This window comes from Artemia franciscana, chromosome 19 (assembly GCF_032884065.1).
Source record: "Artemia franciscana chromosome 19, ASM3288406v1, whole genome shotgun sequence".
NCBI lineage: Eukaryota > Metazoa > Arthropoda > Branchiopoda > Anostraca > Artemiidae > Artemia > Artemia franciscana.
The window spans coordinates 29,397,596-29,412,562 of record NC_088881.1 but is presented as its reverse complement, the minus strand read 5'-3'; the positions used below and the strand labels follow the sequence as shown (position 1 = coordinate 29,412,562).

Genomic DNA, 14,967 nt, shown 5'->3' with positions numbered 1-14,967 from the left:
GCGCCAGTTCAGTGCGTTCAGAGAATGGCGCAGTAGGCTTTAAGTTTTTACAGTTAAGGAAGGAGGCGGTATCCAAAATCTTGTTTGTATTGAAACTATATTTGTCTTGAGCAATCTTAAAAAGAAGTAATAAATTGAACTGAATATTTGATTTATAGTGACATTAATTGCTGAAAGCTCATCAGCTCAAAATTTTACTGTAATTATAATGTTTATTTTCAAAATTAAGTACAAAAGAAAATACTTGTAATATAATTCGTTTTCAGTAAAGTGCCAATGACACAGTAGGTTTTTATGGCACTTGGTATTAACCAAGTGACACATAGCTATCGCAAATTCTGTCGGTCTGTGTGTCTGTCGGTCTGTCCTGGTTTTGCCACTTTAGGCACTTCCAGGTAATCTAGGACGATCGTTTTCCCGATTTGACCATCTGGCGGGGGGGGGGGGGGGAGTGGGGGCTGGTTAATTCGGAGAAAATAGAAAAAGTGAAGTATTTTTAACTTACGAACGGTTGATAGGATCTTAATGAAATTTGATTTTTGGAGGTATATCGTGTCTCAGAGCTCTTATTTTAAGTCCTGACCAGATCCAGTGACATTGGGGGGAGTTGGAGGAAGGGAACCTAAAATCTTGGAAAACACTTAGAGTCGGGATCGGGATGAAACTTGGTGAGAAAAATAATCACAAGTCTTAGATACGTGATTGACATAACCGGAACGGATCCGCTCTCTTTGGGGGAGTTGGGGGGGGGGGGAGGGTTAATTCTGAAAAATTAGAAAAAATGAGGTATTTTTAACTTAACAAGGAGTTATTGGATCTTTATGAAATTTGATGTTTGGAAGGATATCGTGTCTCAGAGCTCTTATTTTAAATCCTGACCGGACCCGGTGACATTGGGGGGATTTTGGGGGGGGGGGAAACCTAAAATCTTGGAAAACACTTAGAGTGGAGGGATCGGGATGAGACTTGGTGGTAAAAATAATCATAAGTCCTAGATACGGGATTGACATAACCGGAACGAATCCGCTCTATTCGGGGGAGCTGGAGGGAGGAAGGCTAATGTATGAAAGGAAATATGAAAGGGTTCGTCCCCTCCTAAACGCCCCGCTCTTTACGCTAAAGTTTGACTCTTTGTCACGACTCTACCTTTTAAAAACAATTAAAACACTTTAGCGTAAAGAGTGAGGTGTTGAGGAGGGGACAACCCCTTTCATAGACGGAATAAATTTCTGTTCGTTTTAAGTTTTAATGTCGCTCCTTACTTGCAGTTAAAAAAACCTTTTTTTAATTTAATTTCTGAACGTTTTTGGATTAATGCATGTTTTGATTTTGGCTCACAGCACATGAATAAATAAAACAATTGTTTTTTTTTTATTAAAACATTAATTTTTTTGCTAAGTGGCTTTCTCGTAGTTTTGATCGTACGATTTTGATAAAAAAAAGAGGTGATGGAGGAGGCCTAGTTGCCCTCCAATTGTTGGTTACTTAAAAATGCAACTATTTTTTTTAATTTTGTTTACGAACGTTTTTGTTAGTAATAAACATAAGTACCTTACAAATTAACTTACGTAATGAACTTCTATATTTGTATATTTTGTTATGTATATGAGGGGTTCGCCCCCTCGTCAATATCTCGCTGTTTACACTAAAGCTTGCATTTTGTCCCAAATCTTTAAGAATGACCCCTGAATCACAAAGGCCGTAGAATAAACAGATGAAATTACTAGAAATACATTAGCGTAAAGAGTAAGGTATTGTGGAGGAGACGAACCCCCTTATATACTTAATATTTTATGTGCGTTTTAAGTTCTAATGCTGCTCATTACTTCCAGTTGAAAAAAAAAATATTCATTTTCTCATTTTCTTTTAAATAATACTGGAAAATCTTGCGCCCCCTTTATGGAAATTCTCATCCTTCATGAAAAATTCCACTATAGAATGATCCTCCCGCGTAACCCCCTCCCCCCGACCCACCCCCACCCCAATGCGAAAAAGTCACCTTGAAAACGTCTGTGCACTTCGTAATAACCGTTAGTATATGTAAACAATGGTCTAAGTTTATAAGTTGCAGCCCCTCTCCCGGGGACTGTGGGGGATTAAGTCGCCCCCAAAGACATAGTTATTAGGTTTTTGACTAAGCTGAACAGAATGGCTATCTCAAAATTGGGGGGGGGGTGCTTACCGTCCTATTATTCCTGACTTTTAAAAACGGTGCTAGAACTTACGATCTAAACCGAATGCGCCTTTTCCAAAGTCTATACGATTACCCTTTTGATAAAAACCTAATATATGAACAATGGACAGCTTGCATAACTTACAGCCCTTGCCCTGGGGTAAGTGGGAGATTTTGTCTATCCCTGAGGCATTATTATCTTAATTACTTCACCTTCTGACTATTTTGGACATAGAGGATTCAGATTCATTTATTCAAAAATTCTATTTTAGACATATTTTTGAACATAATGGTCATCTCAAAATTTTTTAAGCTGCTTTTTGGGAAAAGAGGGCGGGAAGGGGGGGGGGGGCTTGGTGCTCCACAATTACATTTGACTCTTAAAAAGGACACTAGAAATGATTATCTCTAATTTAATGAGCCCCTCCGAAGTTTTTAGTACCACCCCTTGCATTTGAAGTACTTCTGGGGGGAAAATAATAAAAAAAATATTGAAGCTATATAAAATTTGTTAATTCATTTATGTTTACACCTTTATCTTTATGTTTGTTATCTAATGTTTGTTGTGTTTGTTAATTTTTGTTATGTGACCTTTTAATTATTTTTGACAAAATGGCTATCTCATAATTTTTTATCTGATGCATCTGAGAAAAAAAGGGCGTGGGAAGAGGCGGGTACCTGCCCTCCGATCACTTTTGATTCTTAGAAAATGATCTAGAGTATTAAGTTTCCAATCAAATGAGCCCTCTCTGAAGTCTATACGAGCATCCCTTCCATAAGAACCATATATGCCCCTGGGCGTAACTTACAACGCCTGCCCCCGGGCCCTGGGGGGATGTATCGACACCGGAGTTTTTGTTATCTGTTGTTTGAACCGTTTTTTAAAAAAATGGCTGTCTCAAAATTTTTAACGGATGAGTTTGGCGAAAAAAGGGTGTGGGGGGCTAGTGTCCCTTTTATCTTTTTTGACTATTACAAAGTGAACTAGAACTTTCAATTTACAATTGATTGAGCCCTTACTGATGTTTATACGATTATTCCTTCCGTAGGAACCATATATGCCCCCAGTGCATAACTTGCAACGATTGCCCCCGCGCCCTGGAGGGCTGTTTTGACACCAGAGTTTTTGTTATCGGACCATTTAACTATTTTTGAAAAAGTAGTTGTCTCAAAATTTTTATCTGATGCATTTGGGGAAAAAAAGGGTATGGGGGGAGGGGGCTTATTGCTTTTCAATCTCTTTTGACTCTGAAGAAGTGAACTAGAAATTTCAATATCGAATGAAATGAACCCTCTCTGAAGTTTTTAAGAAAGTGATACGAGTATCCCTTTTATAAGAACCTATTTGCCGTGCCTGTCCCGGGCCGTGGGGTTTGTGTCGACCCCGGAATTTTTTTTATGTGATCTTAGAACTATTTTTAAAAAAATGGCTACCTCAAAATTTTATCGGATGTATTTGGGGAAAAAACGGTGTGAGGGGCTAGCTGCCTTTCGATCACTTTTGACTCTTAAAAAGTGAACTAAAACTTTCAATTTCCAATCAAATGAGCCCTCTCTGAAGTTTATATGTGCACCCCTCCCATAAGAACCTTATATGCTCACAGAGTATAACTTACAACGCCTGGCCCTGGGCGACTGTGTCGATATCGGAGTTTTGTTATCTGACCTTTGAGCTATTCTTAACAAAATGTCTATCTAAATTTTTTTTATCTGATGCATTTGTGGGAAAGAAGCGTTGGGGGGAGCTAGTCGCCTTCCGATGCTTTTTGACTCCTAAAAAGGGCACTAAAACTCTCGATTTCCAATCGAATGAGCCCCCTTTTAAGTTTTTTGCGACGACCATTCCATATGAAGTGCCTCTGGGGGAAAAAAAAATTGGAGCCGTATGGCCTTCACTGTAGGCAACGCTATAGCGTTGCCTCTGATGGGTGATCGTATAAACTTTAAATGGGGCCCATTTAATTTGAAATTTGAAGTTATAGTGTCTTATTAAGAGTTCTAGTTCCCTTATAAGAGTCAAAAGTGATGAAGGGTGACTAGCCCCCCCCCTTGTCTGCCCCTCTTACCACCAGACGGATCTGATTAAAATTCTGAGATATTTATTTTGTTCAAATTAGTCTAATGAAGATACAACAATGCCTCCAGGTTTGACACAAACCCCACAGCCCTAGGGCAAAGGTTGTAAGTTATGTCCTAGGGACATGTAATGTTATGGAATGGGCGGTCGTATAAACTTCACTTGGAGCTAATCTATTTGAGATTTAAATTTACAGTATCTTTCTTAAAGAGCCAAAGTGATTTGAGAATAATCAGCCCCCCCACGCCTATCATTTCCCAAAACAAACATTGTTGAAAATTCCAGCAATTATACGTTTGGAGATGTCAACCCTCCCACTCAAGGCCAAGGGTTGTCAGTTAGGCAATTTGTTCGTTGTTCACATATAGTATGTGTTATTGAGAAAAGATATGTATGTTTGACTTCTACTTTCCCAAAATACAAAGGGTATTAAGGTTAGTCTTTCAGGGAATGTCGAGGGGATTGTTGAACTAGATCAAAACATTTTATTTGCAAAGTATTATGTGCAAACATTTTATGCGTTGTCAAAAGGGATTAACTCATGAATGACTGAGTATATTAATTTGGAACTGTCAGGAAATGATAGGGGATATGGTAAATTAACCAAAATGGCAATATTTGCATGCTACTACTATTACAGCTATCGCTGCTTCCACACTGCATCACTAAAACTACTACTTCTGTAGTGATTACTACCAAGACCGAGGATATTGAAATTAACATCTGAAGAAACGTTAAGGGAAATTTGAACTAAATCAAAACATACTATGTGCATATAGATTGCTGATACAGTCTCATGAGGAATATTTTTGGAACGTTATTTGTATCAAAAGGAAACTTCGAGGGCTTTATGAGTGGCATGTTCAGTTGAACAAAAGGCAAAATGTCCCTGCTACTACTGCTATTAATACTGCTGCTACTACTGTTACTACTACTAGTAATAATACACTATTACTGCTCCTACTACTACCACTACTGTTTGGATGATAATACATTTAAGGCTCTGTGTATGAAGTTAAAAATTTGACAGAAGGGCGTATCTCAAAGATGGATTTTGGTATTAAGTTGGATCTTTCAGAGAATATTTAAAGGGGAAGATCAATTGACAAAAAGTAATATATGCATGTCAATGCTAACACTACTACCACTTCTACATTTTCTTCTGCTCCTGCTAAACTACTCCAACTACTACTGCAATTGCCACACTTTGTAAGGCTTAGAGTATTAAGGTGAAAAGGGCGTCAAAAGATGGTCAAAAGTGCACATCATCAATGTTTTTGGAACGGCTTACAATTTTAAGGTTAAATTTCCAGGGTATCATGAAAGGGATGTTTGACTGAATAAAAGGCAAGATGTACATGTTTCTACCACTGTCAATGCCGCTACTACTACTGTTTTTACTACTATTATTGCAACGCTAATACAGCAACTTCTTCTCCTACTACCACTGCAACTACTGTGATATTAGTACTATCAAAACTAAGTCTATGAAGGTAAAATTTGAGAGAAAATTGATGGCAAATTTGAACTAACAGAAGATACTATGTGCATTTAGATTGTCAAGATAGCGTATCTGAAAAATTGATTTATTTATTGAGTTGGAACTCACATAGAATGCTTAAAGGGGATGATCAATTGACCGAAAGGCAATATGTGCACAATGATATTAATATTACTATATGGCCACCTGTCATCTAGGCATTTGTAAAATTCTGATGCTGTTTAAAATTCTGAAGATTAGAGCAGTGGTTCCCAACATATTTTGGCCCATGCGCCATCTAGGTACTTGTAAAATTCTGATGCTGTTTAAAGTTCTGAAGACTAGAGCAGTGGTTCCCAACCTATTTTGTCCCGTGCACCATATAGGCGTTTGTCAAATTCTGATGCTGTATAAAATTCTGAAGATTAGAGCAGTGGTTGTGATTTTTGGGCCACGTGCCATCTAGGCATTTGTAAAATTCTGATCCTGTTAAAAATTCTCAAGAATAGAGCAGTGGTTCGCAATCGATTTTGGGCCATGCGCCATCTAGGCATTTGTAAAATTCTAATGTTGTTTAAGTTCTGAAGATTAGAGCAGTGGTTCCCAACCTATTTTGTCCCATGCACCATCTAGGCATTTGTAAAATTCGGATGGTATTTAAAATTCTGAAGATTAGAGCAGTGGTTCCCAACCGATTTCTGGGTCGTGCGCCATATAGGCATTTCTAAAATTCTTTATTATATTTAATTTTTTTCAAAGTTTAATTTTTTGTCACTTGAAGGAAGTTTAAAAGGTCATTTGCATGGTATTTTACTATTTGTGGTCTTCTTGGCACATTTTATACTAATGAAAAGTAATAATCAGCCAAAGGGATTAGATCCTGGTCATGACCCACCGGTGGGGCTTGTATTCACGTTGGGGATCACGAGTTTAAAGGAAATTGGAAGTTCTTGGGAGGAGATAAAGAGAAGATTTGAACAGATTGGTACGGAGAAAAATCGTGTGCAGCCGTGTTGGCATCATTCGACTTGGTGCTGCAGTGAGTTGTTAGTACTAGCAGTGGAAAATAATTAAGCAGTATTCGCATTTTAAAGATAAAATTAGTACAACCATGACTATTAAAATATAGGCTAAAACATATATATATACACTAAATTTTATTGATATAAATCGAGCCAAATTATTTTTTTGATGATAGGTATAGAGAAGATTTTTTGATGATGGTAAAGAGAAGATTTGAACAGATTGAGATGGAGAAAGAGCGTGTGCAGCCCTGTTGGCATCATTTGACTTGGTGCTGTAGTGAGTTGTTAGTGCTAGCAGTAGAAGATAAATATGCAGTATTCACATTTTAAAGATAAAATGAATAAAATCATAATGAAATATAGGCCAAAACAGATATATACACTAAATTTTATTGATATAAAATAAAGCCAAATTATTTTTTAAATGATCATGTAAGCCTAAATTAATTAATAAAAATAAAGCCTAAATTAATTATTAAAATAAAATTAATAAAATGACAATAAAAGTCAAACTCCAATCTGCGCAAAGTAGGCTTAGGTCATCTTTGAAAAATATTGTCAGGTTAAGTGCGCTGGCTGACTTTAAGGCCTACTGGGAATGTACCTCTGCTCTCTTTATTCTCTTCTGATTTTCAAATATCTGCAATAACATGTATGCAGCAGTCTTGGCCAAACAATGTCGTCCAACCCCACATGGGGTTGGTATTTTTTTTTTCGACGCTAGTACCTGCTTCCACTTTTTTAACCAGCTATTTATAATTTCAGGTACCTGCAATCTTAGTGCAGTGTGTGCAGTGCAGTGCAGTTATGCATAGTATATGTTTAATTTCTGTTCTGTATAATCCATTATTTTAGGTCTGTGTGTACTCAGTCCTAGCAGTACTACTTCCATTCTTGCTTTTCCTGGAAAACTTCCTGGTCGTATACAGATTGTCGACTTGGCCCATACAGATCACATGCCCTTAGAAATATCAGCTCACGAAGGTCCACTGAGCAGTATAGCTCTTAATTTACAGGGGACAAAACTAGCCACAGCTTCTGAAAAGGGAACTTTGATACGAATTTTTGATACGTCTTCTGGCAATATGCTTAATGAATTAAGAAGAGGGAGCAATCCTGCAAATATTTTCTGGTAATATTTGGTAATAATTCTGGTAATATTTTGGTAATAATTTTCGGTTATTTTGTAATATCTACTAATATTTTTTTTCTTGGATTGTGATTATTATTAAGTATAATAAGCATGCAGTGGCCGATTATTGAGCAAAATAACTCGGGCTGGATATAAATATCAAATATCGCAGTTTCGAATTTTTAACACCAAGTCGGCAAATATTTTTGCCAATATCTGGTAATAATTTTCTCTCTTGAACTGTCGTTATAGTTAAATGTAGTAACATGGTAGAGACCGATTCTTCGCTGATATAGTTTGGGCTGAATATTTATATCGACTGTTATAATGTTGGATATAAAAGCAATCCGGTGATTATTTTCTGGTAATATATAGATCTGTTAATAATTTTTTTTTTCTCGGATTATTTTGCCATTAAATATAGTGAGGAGATAGCTACCAATTGCTCACTAAAATAGCTTGAGCTAGATACTGATAGCTAATAAAAGAATAGTTAATATCAAGAACAACCCAGTGGAAATATTCTGGTAATGTTTTATAGTAACATTTTACTCGAATGTCGGTTATATTAAATGTAGTAAGCTAATAGTGACCGATTTTTCACTGAAATAGCTTAGGCCGGATGTCGAATATTGGCAATTTCAGATAACTAATCATATTGTGGAAACTAAAAATTAGCTTTGCCATCAAAACAATATTTTAATGGTAGAAGATGAGTATGGCAAAGGGATGAACTGCCTCGTTTGAAACTAATGACGAAGACCACACTACCTATCCATTACACAAAATATAAGAAGTTTCAGAAACTTCCTCTTTTTCTGCTTATATTCTTCTCGTTACTAACGTTATAGAAACATGAATCTGAACGAAGGCGTACATGTACATGATTGCTCAAAATCAAAGAAAAACCGCCACAAACCTAATCAATATTATTGCCAGGAACAGGCTGGCGTGTGACTGATTAGTACAATATATAATATACTAGCTGTTGGGGTGGCGCTTCGCGCCACCCCAACACCTAGTTGGTGGGGGCGCTTTGCGCCCCCCCCAAGCCCCCCCGCGCGCGTAAGTCGTTACGCGCCATAATAGTTACGCGCCATTGTAGTTGTGTCCCTATGTCCCACCTGTGAATATAGATATATATATATATATATATATATATATATATATATATATATATATATATATATATATATATATATATATATATATATATATATATATATATATATATATATATATATATATATATATATATATATATATATATATATATATATATATATATATATATATATATATATATATATGGTTTTAACTACGTAAAACTTGCGAATATACAACATTCTTTGCTGTCCCATTGTCTTTGCATATAAATAGATTGTCAGGTTTACCGACTCTTGAACATGCAACATATAATGGTCCATGGGAAAACAATCTGTATTCAGATCTATACCTCATGATTCTAATGATTGCCCTTGAGCTTTGTTGATGGTGATTGCTAATCGACCATTCCCTGTCCCAGTGTCCCGGTCGTCATTTACATCCCCCTGTTTCCCCCGGTGTCCCCGTTGTAGTTGTGTCCCTGTGTCCCGGTCGTCATTTATATTCCCTGTGTCCCGGTCGTCATTTGTATCCCGGTGTCCCGGTCTGTATATACATTCGTTTTTTAGTTTTGTTTTTCTCCTTTATTTTTTTCCTTTTTTTTCTTTTTTAGCTTATTTAGATTTTTAGATTTTTTAGTTTTTTTATTAGTTTTTAGTTTTTTTTTCTTTTTAGTTTTTTTGTCCCGGTCGTCATTTATATCCCCCTGTTTCCCCCGGTGTCCCCGTTGTAGTTGTGTCCCTGTGTCCCGGTCGTCATTTATATTCCCTGTGTCCCGGTCGTCATTTGTATCCCGGTGTACCGGTCTGTATATACATTCGTTTTTTAGTTTTGTTTTTCTCCTTTATTTTTTTCCTTTTTTTTCCTTTTTTAGTTTATTTAGATTTTTAGATTTTTTATTTTTTTTATTAGTTTTTAGTTTTTTTTTCTTTTTAGTTTTTTTGTAGTTTTTACCTTCTTTTTAGTTTTGTTAATTTTTTTTTTTACTTATGTCCTGGTCGTCATTTATACTCCCTGTGTCCCGGTGCTTTGTTGATTGCTAATCGAACATTCCTTTTGTCCTGGTCGCTTTCTCTTTGAGTGTCGTCATTTATTTTTTTCTTTTTTAGTTCTTTTAGTTTTTACCTTTTTTAGTTTTTTTTAGTTTTTTAGATGAAAATTTTTTTTAGTTTTTTCCTTTTTTTCTTTTTAGTTTTTTATTGGTTTTTACCTTTATGTTAGCTTATTTTTCAGTTTTTTCTTTTTTTTTTATTTTTTTTTTATTTTTTATTTTTTTTAGTTTTTTACCTTTTTTAGTTTTTTTTAGTTTTTTTAGTTTTTTTAGTTTTTTAGCTTTTTTACTTTTTTTATTAGTTTTTAGTTTTTTTGTAGTTTTTGCCTTTTTTTAGTTTTTTCAGTTTTTTTTTAGTTTTTTATTGGTTTTTACCTTTATTTTAGCTTATTTTTCAGTTTTTTCCTTTTTTTTAGTTTTTTTTAGTTTTTTTAGTTTTTTACCTTTTTTTAGTTTTTTTAGTTTTTTTAAGTTTTTTAGCTTTTTTATTTTTTTTATTAGTTTTTAGTTTTTTTGTAGTTTTTGCCTTTTTTTTAGTTTTTTTAGTTTTTTAGCTTTTTTATTAGTTTTTAGTTTTTTTTGTAGTTTTTGCCTTTTTTTAGTTTTTTTAGTTTTTTAGCTTTTTTTTTTTTTTATTAGTTTTTAGTTTTTTTTGTACTTTTTGCCTTTTTTTAGTTTTTTCAGTTTTGACGTCACCTGATCCAGTTTTTTCAGGTGACGTCACCTGATCCACGATCCACAGATCCACAGACAACTTATTTTTATATATATAGATAGTTTTTTTTTTTTTACTTATGTCCTGGTCGTCATTTATACTCCCTGTGTCCCGGTGCTTTGTTGATTGCTAATCGAACATTCCTTTTGTCCTGGTCGCTTTCTCTTTGAGTTTCGTCATTTATTTTTTTCTTTTTTAGTTCTTTTAGTTTTTACCTTTTTTAGTTTTTTTTAGTTTTTTAGATGAAAATTTTTTTTAGTTTTTTCCTTTTTTTCTTTTTAGTTTTTTATTGGTTTTTACCTTTATTTTAGCTTATTTTTCAGTTTTTTCCTTTTTTTTAGTTTTTTTTTATTTTTTATTTTTTTTAGTTTTTTACCTTTTTTTAGTTTTTTTAGTTTTTTAGCTTTTTTACTTTTTTTATTAGTTTTTAGTTTTTTTTGTAGTTTTTGCCTTTTTTTAGTTTTTTCAGTTTTTTTTTTAGTTTTTTATTGGTTTTTACCTTTATTTTAGCTTATTTTTCAGTTTTTTCCTTTTTTTTAGTTTTTTTTAGTTTTTAGTTTTTTTAGTTTTTTACCTTTTTTTAGTTTTTTTAGTTTTTTTAGTTTTTTAGCTTTTTTATTTTTTTTATTAGTTTTTAGTTTTTTTTGTAGTTTTTGCCTTTTTTTAGTTTTTTTAGTTTTTTAGCTTTTTTATTAGTTTTTAGTTTTTTTTGTAGTTTTTGCCTTTTTTTAGTTTTTTTAGTTTTTTAGCTTTTTTATTTTTTTTATTAGTTTTTAGTTTTTTTTGTAGTTTTTGCCTTTTTTTAGTTTTTTCAGTTTTGACGTCACCTGATCCAGTTTTTTCAGGTGACGTCACCTGATCCATCCATCCACAGACAGACAGACAACTTATTTTTATATATATAGATAGATAAATATATATATATATATATATATATATATATATATATATATATATATATATATATATATATATATATATATATATATATATATATCAAACAGTTCGTGGTAACGAACTGTAGTAAAGAGCGATCCGACTCAATAGTAACCAAAACTCTAAAAAATTGATATCAATTTTGATATCAATAGCTACATCAAAAGAATCGCATTTTAATGCTGATTTTAAATATATAAGTTTCATCAAGTTTAGTCTTAGCCATCAAAAGTTACGAGCCTGAGAAAATTTGCCTTATTTAGGAAAATAGGGGGAAACACCCCCTAAAAGTCGTAGGATCTTAACGAAAATGACACCATCAGATTCAGCGTATCAGAGAACCCTACTGTTGAAGTTTCAAGCTCCTATCTACAAAAATGTGGAACTTTGCATTTTTTGCCAGAAGACAAATCACGGGTGCGTGTTTATTTTTTTTTTTTTCCTGGGGGTCATCATATTGACCAAGTGGTCCTAGAATGTCGCAAGAGGGCTCATTCTAACGGAAATGAAAAGTTCTAGTGTCCTTTTTAAGTGACCAAAAAAATTGGAGGGCATCTAGGCCCCCTCCCACGCTCATTTTTTTCCCAAAGTCAACGGATCAAAATTTTGAGATAGCCATTTTGTTTAGCATAGTCGAAAATCATAATAACTATGTTTTTGGGGATGACTTACTCCCCCACAGTCCCTGGGGGAGGGGTTGCAAGTTACAAACTTCAACCAGTGTTTACATATAATAATGGTTATTGGGAAGTGTACAGACGTTTTCAGGGGGATTTTTTTGGTTTTGGGGGTAGGGTTGAGGGAGGGGGCTATGTGGGAGGATCTTTCCTTGGAGAAATATGCCATGGGGGAAAAAATTCAATGAAAAGGTCGCAGGACGAATCTGGTTACGTTAGAAAAAAAAACGTCAAATTAAGAGCTTAATTTACAATGCTGGGTGTTCGGAGCCTCTCTATTATGGAGTATAATTTGAAAATAACATAACTATACGAGCAATAAAACATATATACCTCAGCCATAACTCAACTAACGAAAGAACTGCTAAGAGATAACACAACTATAAAGCGAAAACAGGTGAAAACTAACGGGAAAATAAACGAACTAAGAGGTGGAAGGGGCCCAGAGAAAAAATATAATCCTTTTTCAATTTTGAGCCTAACTTCCGCAAAGGAGTAATAATGTCAGAAGCCCCAAAATACCGAATTATTTTCTTTTCAAACAGTTCGTGGTAAGGAACTGTAGTAAGGGGCGACCCGGCTCAATAGTAAACGAAACTCTAAAAAACGGAATTTTGATGCTAAAAGATACATCAAAAGAATCGAATTTTTACGCTGATTCTAAATATATAAGTTTCAATTAATTTAGTCTTTATCATCAAAAGTTACGAGCCTGAGAAAATTTGCCCTATTTTGGAAAAAAGGGGGAAACATGCCCTAAAAGTCATAGAATCTTAACGAAAATCACACTATCGCATTCGGTATATCAGAGAACTCTATAGCAAGATTTCAAGCAAGTTTTTAATTGTTTTAAAAAGTAGAATTGTGGCAAAGAGTCAAACTTTAGCGTAAAGAGCGAGGGACTGCGGAGGGGACAACCCATTTCATATACGGAGTAATTTCTGTTCGTTTTAAGTTTTAATGTCGCTCCTTACTTTCAGTTAAAAAAACTAGTTTTTTTTATTTAATATATATATATAATGAAAAAAGAAATCACCAATGCAAGCACAAGCACATAAAAAAAAAGACAGAAGGATAAAAGGAAGACTGTTTTCCTACATTAGTAATTAATATAGATCAGTACTTGAATGAGGCCTTAACCCTACTCATCCATACAATCAAATAGGTCAAACAGCATAGCTATACACAATCAACCATAAAGAATAATCCATGACGAAGACCACACTACTTATCCATTACACAAAATATAAGAAGTTTCAGAAACTTCCTCATTTTCTGCTTATATTCTTCTCGTTACTAATGTTATAGAAATGTGAATCTGAACGAAGGCGTACATGTACATGATTGCTCAAAATCAAAGAAAAACCGCCACAAACCTAATCAATATTATTGCCAGAAAACATTATGATTTTTTGAGAATACAATACAGTTAATACCATAATTAATAATAAAATTAATAGTAATAATACATTTGTGCACCAAATTCAAATTTATTCCTAAAAGTAACATCTTCCTCACCTGAATAATTTTCTGGGGCAAAGGTTGTCACTCAAAATATGCTCTATATAAAATATAGCATATATAATATGCTATGTGCTTTATGTATATGTGCTGTATTTTATGCTTTATAAAAAGGATCTTTCAGTCGCACCACTTGAGACACCAACTGCACCAAGTTAGTAGTTGAATATTTTGTAAAGTTTATAACGTTTTTTCACCGAGTCTTGATCTGCTTCTTTTTGGGTTGTCATCAGGGTTGCCACTCGGGGAAAAATCATTAGATTTTAGTGATTTTTTGGTTGACTTTCTTCAATAATCTAGTGATTTTATTGATGATTTAGTGATTTTCTGGGTAGTGTAAAAAACCACCAGACATAGATATAAACCACTAGGAGTGGCAATCCTGGTTGTTATTTTGCAAGTTTTTCTGTCATCCCAACACCATTCTAAAGTTATAGAGTATTATTTAATACAGTTTAGTCTATTTTTTAAGTATATGTTATGCATGTTTTATTGTTACTGGCATACGTTTTATGTTTAGGAAAAACAAACGGTTGTTAAATCATGATCATCTTTGGTGATGGGCTTTTAACCTTTTTTTCTGGTTGGTGTGTCTATTTTTGACTTCTGTTTTGTATTTGAGGCTAATAAACAGTGGCCTAATTTAGGGTTTGTGGGACGTTTTGGCCACCTCCGGTGACAATGAGAGAAATTAAGAAGAAAATAAAAGAGTGGAAGGCCCTTCTAAAGTATATTATGACTATGGAAGATTGAGCTAATTTGTAAGAGTATCGAAACGTTGTGGTAGAGTGTGGTCTGGATTCAGAAGTGGAAATTGTTGGTACCAAAGCTGAATATGCTACTGCGCAGTACTCAAGCTTTCCTGACCAAGCTTTGTTGCGAAAAATTCCCATTGAAGGATTTATTGGCGAGAGAAAGACGCCAGTAGCAGCCAGATCTGGCGATGGCGATGGCGTCTGAGAACGCAGTCCCATACACTGTGCATCATAATCCAATCGTTAATCAATCATAATCTATAATCTGTATATAATCTATAATCATAATCCATAATCTAACCAATCAATCATAATCCAAGA

General features: G+C 34.2%; 1 protein-coding gene across 2 annotated transcripts in view; it reads left to right on the top strand.

Moving 5' to 3' along the window:
• Positions 1–14,967, top strand: part of LOC136039533 (WD repeat domain phosphoinositide-interacting protein 3-like) — a 475,762-nt gene that overhangs the window by 446,880 nt on the left and 13,915 nt on the right. For both annotated transcript variants that reach the window (XM_065723339.1, XM_065723338.1), the window contains exon 5: positions 7,611–7,887. In XM_065723339.1, coding sequence (XP_065579411.1) covers positions 7,611–7,887 — 277 coding nt within the window. The remainder of the gene's footprint in view (positions 1–7,610; positions 7,888–14,967) is intronic.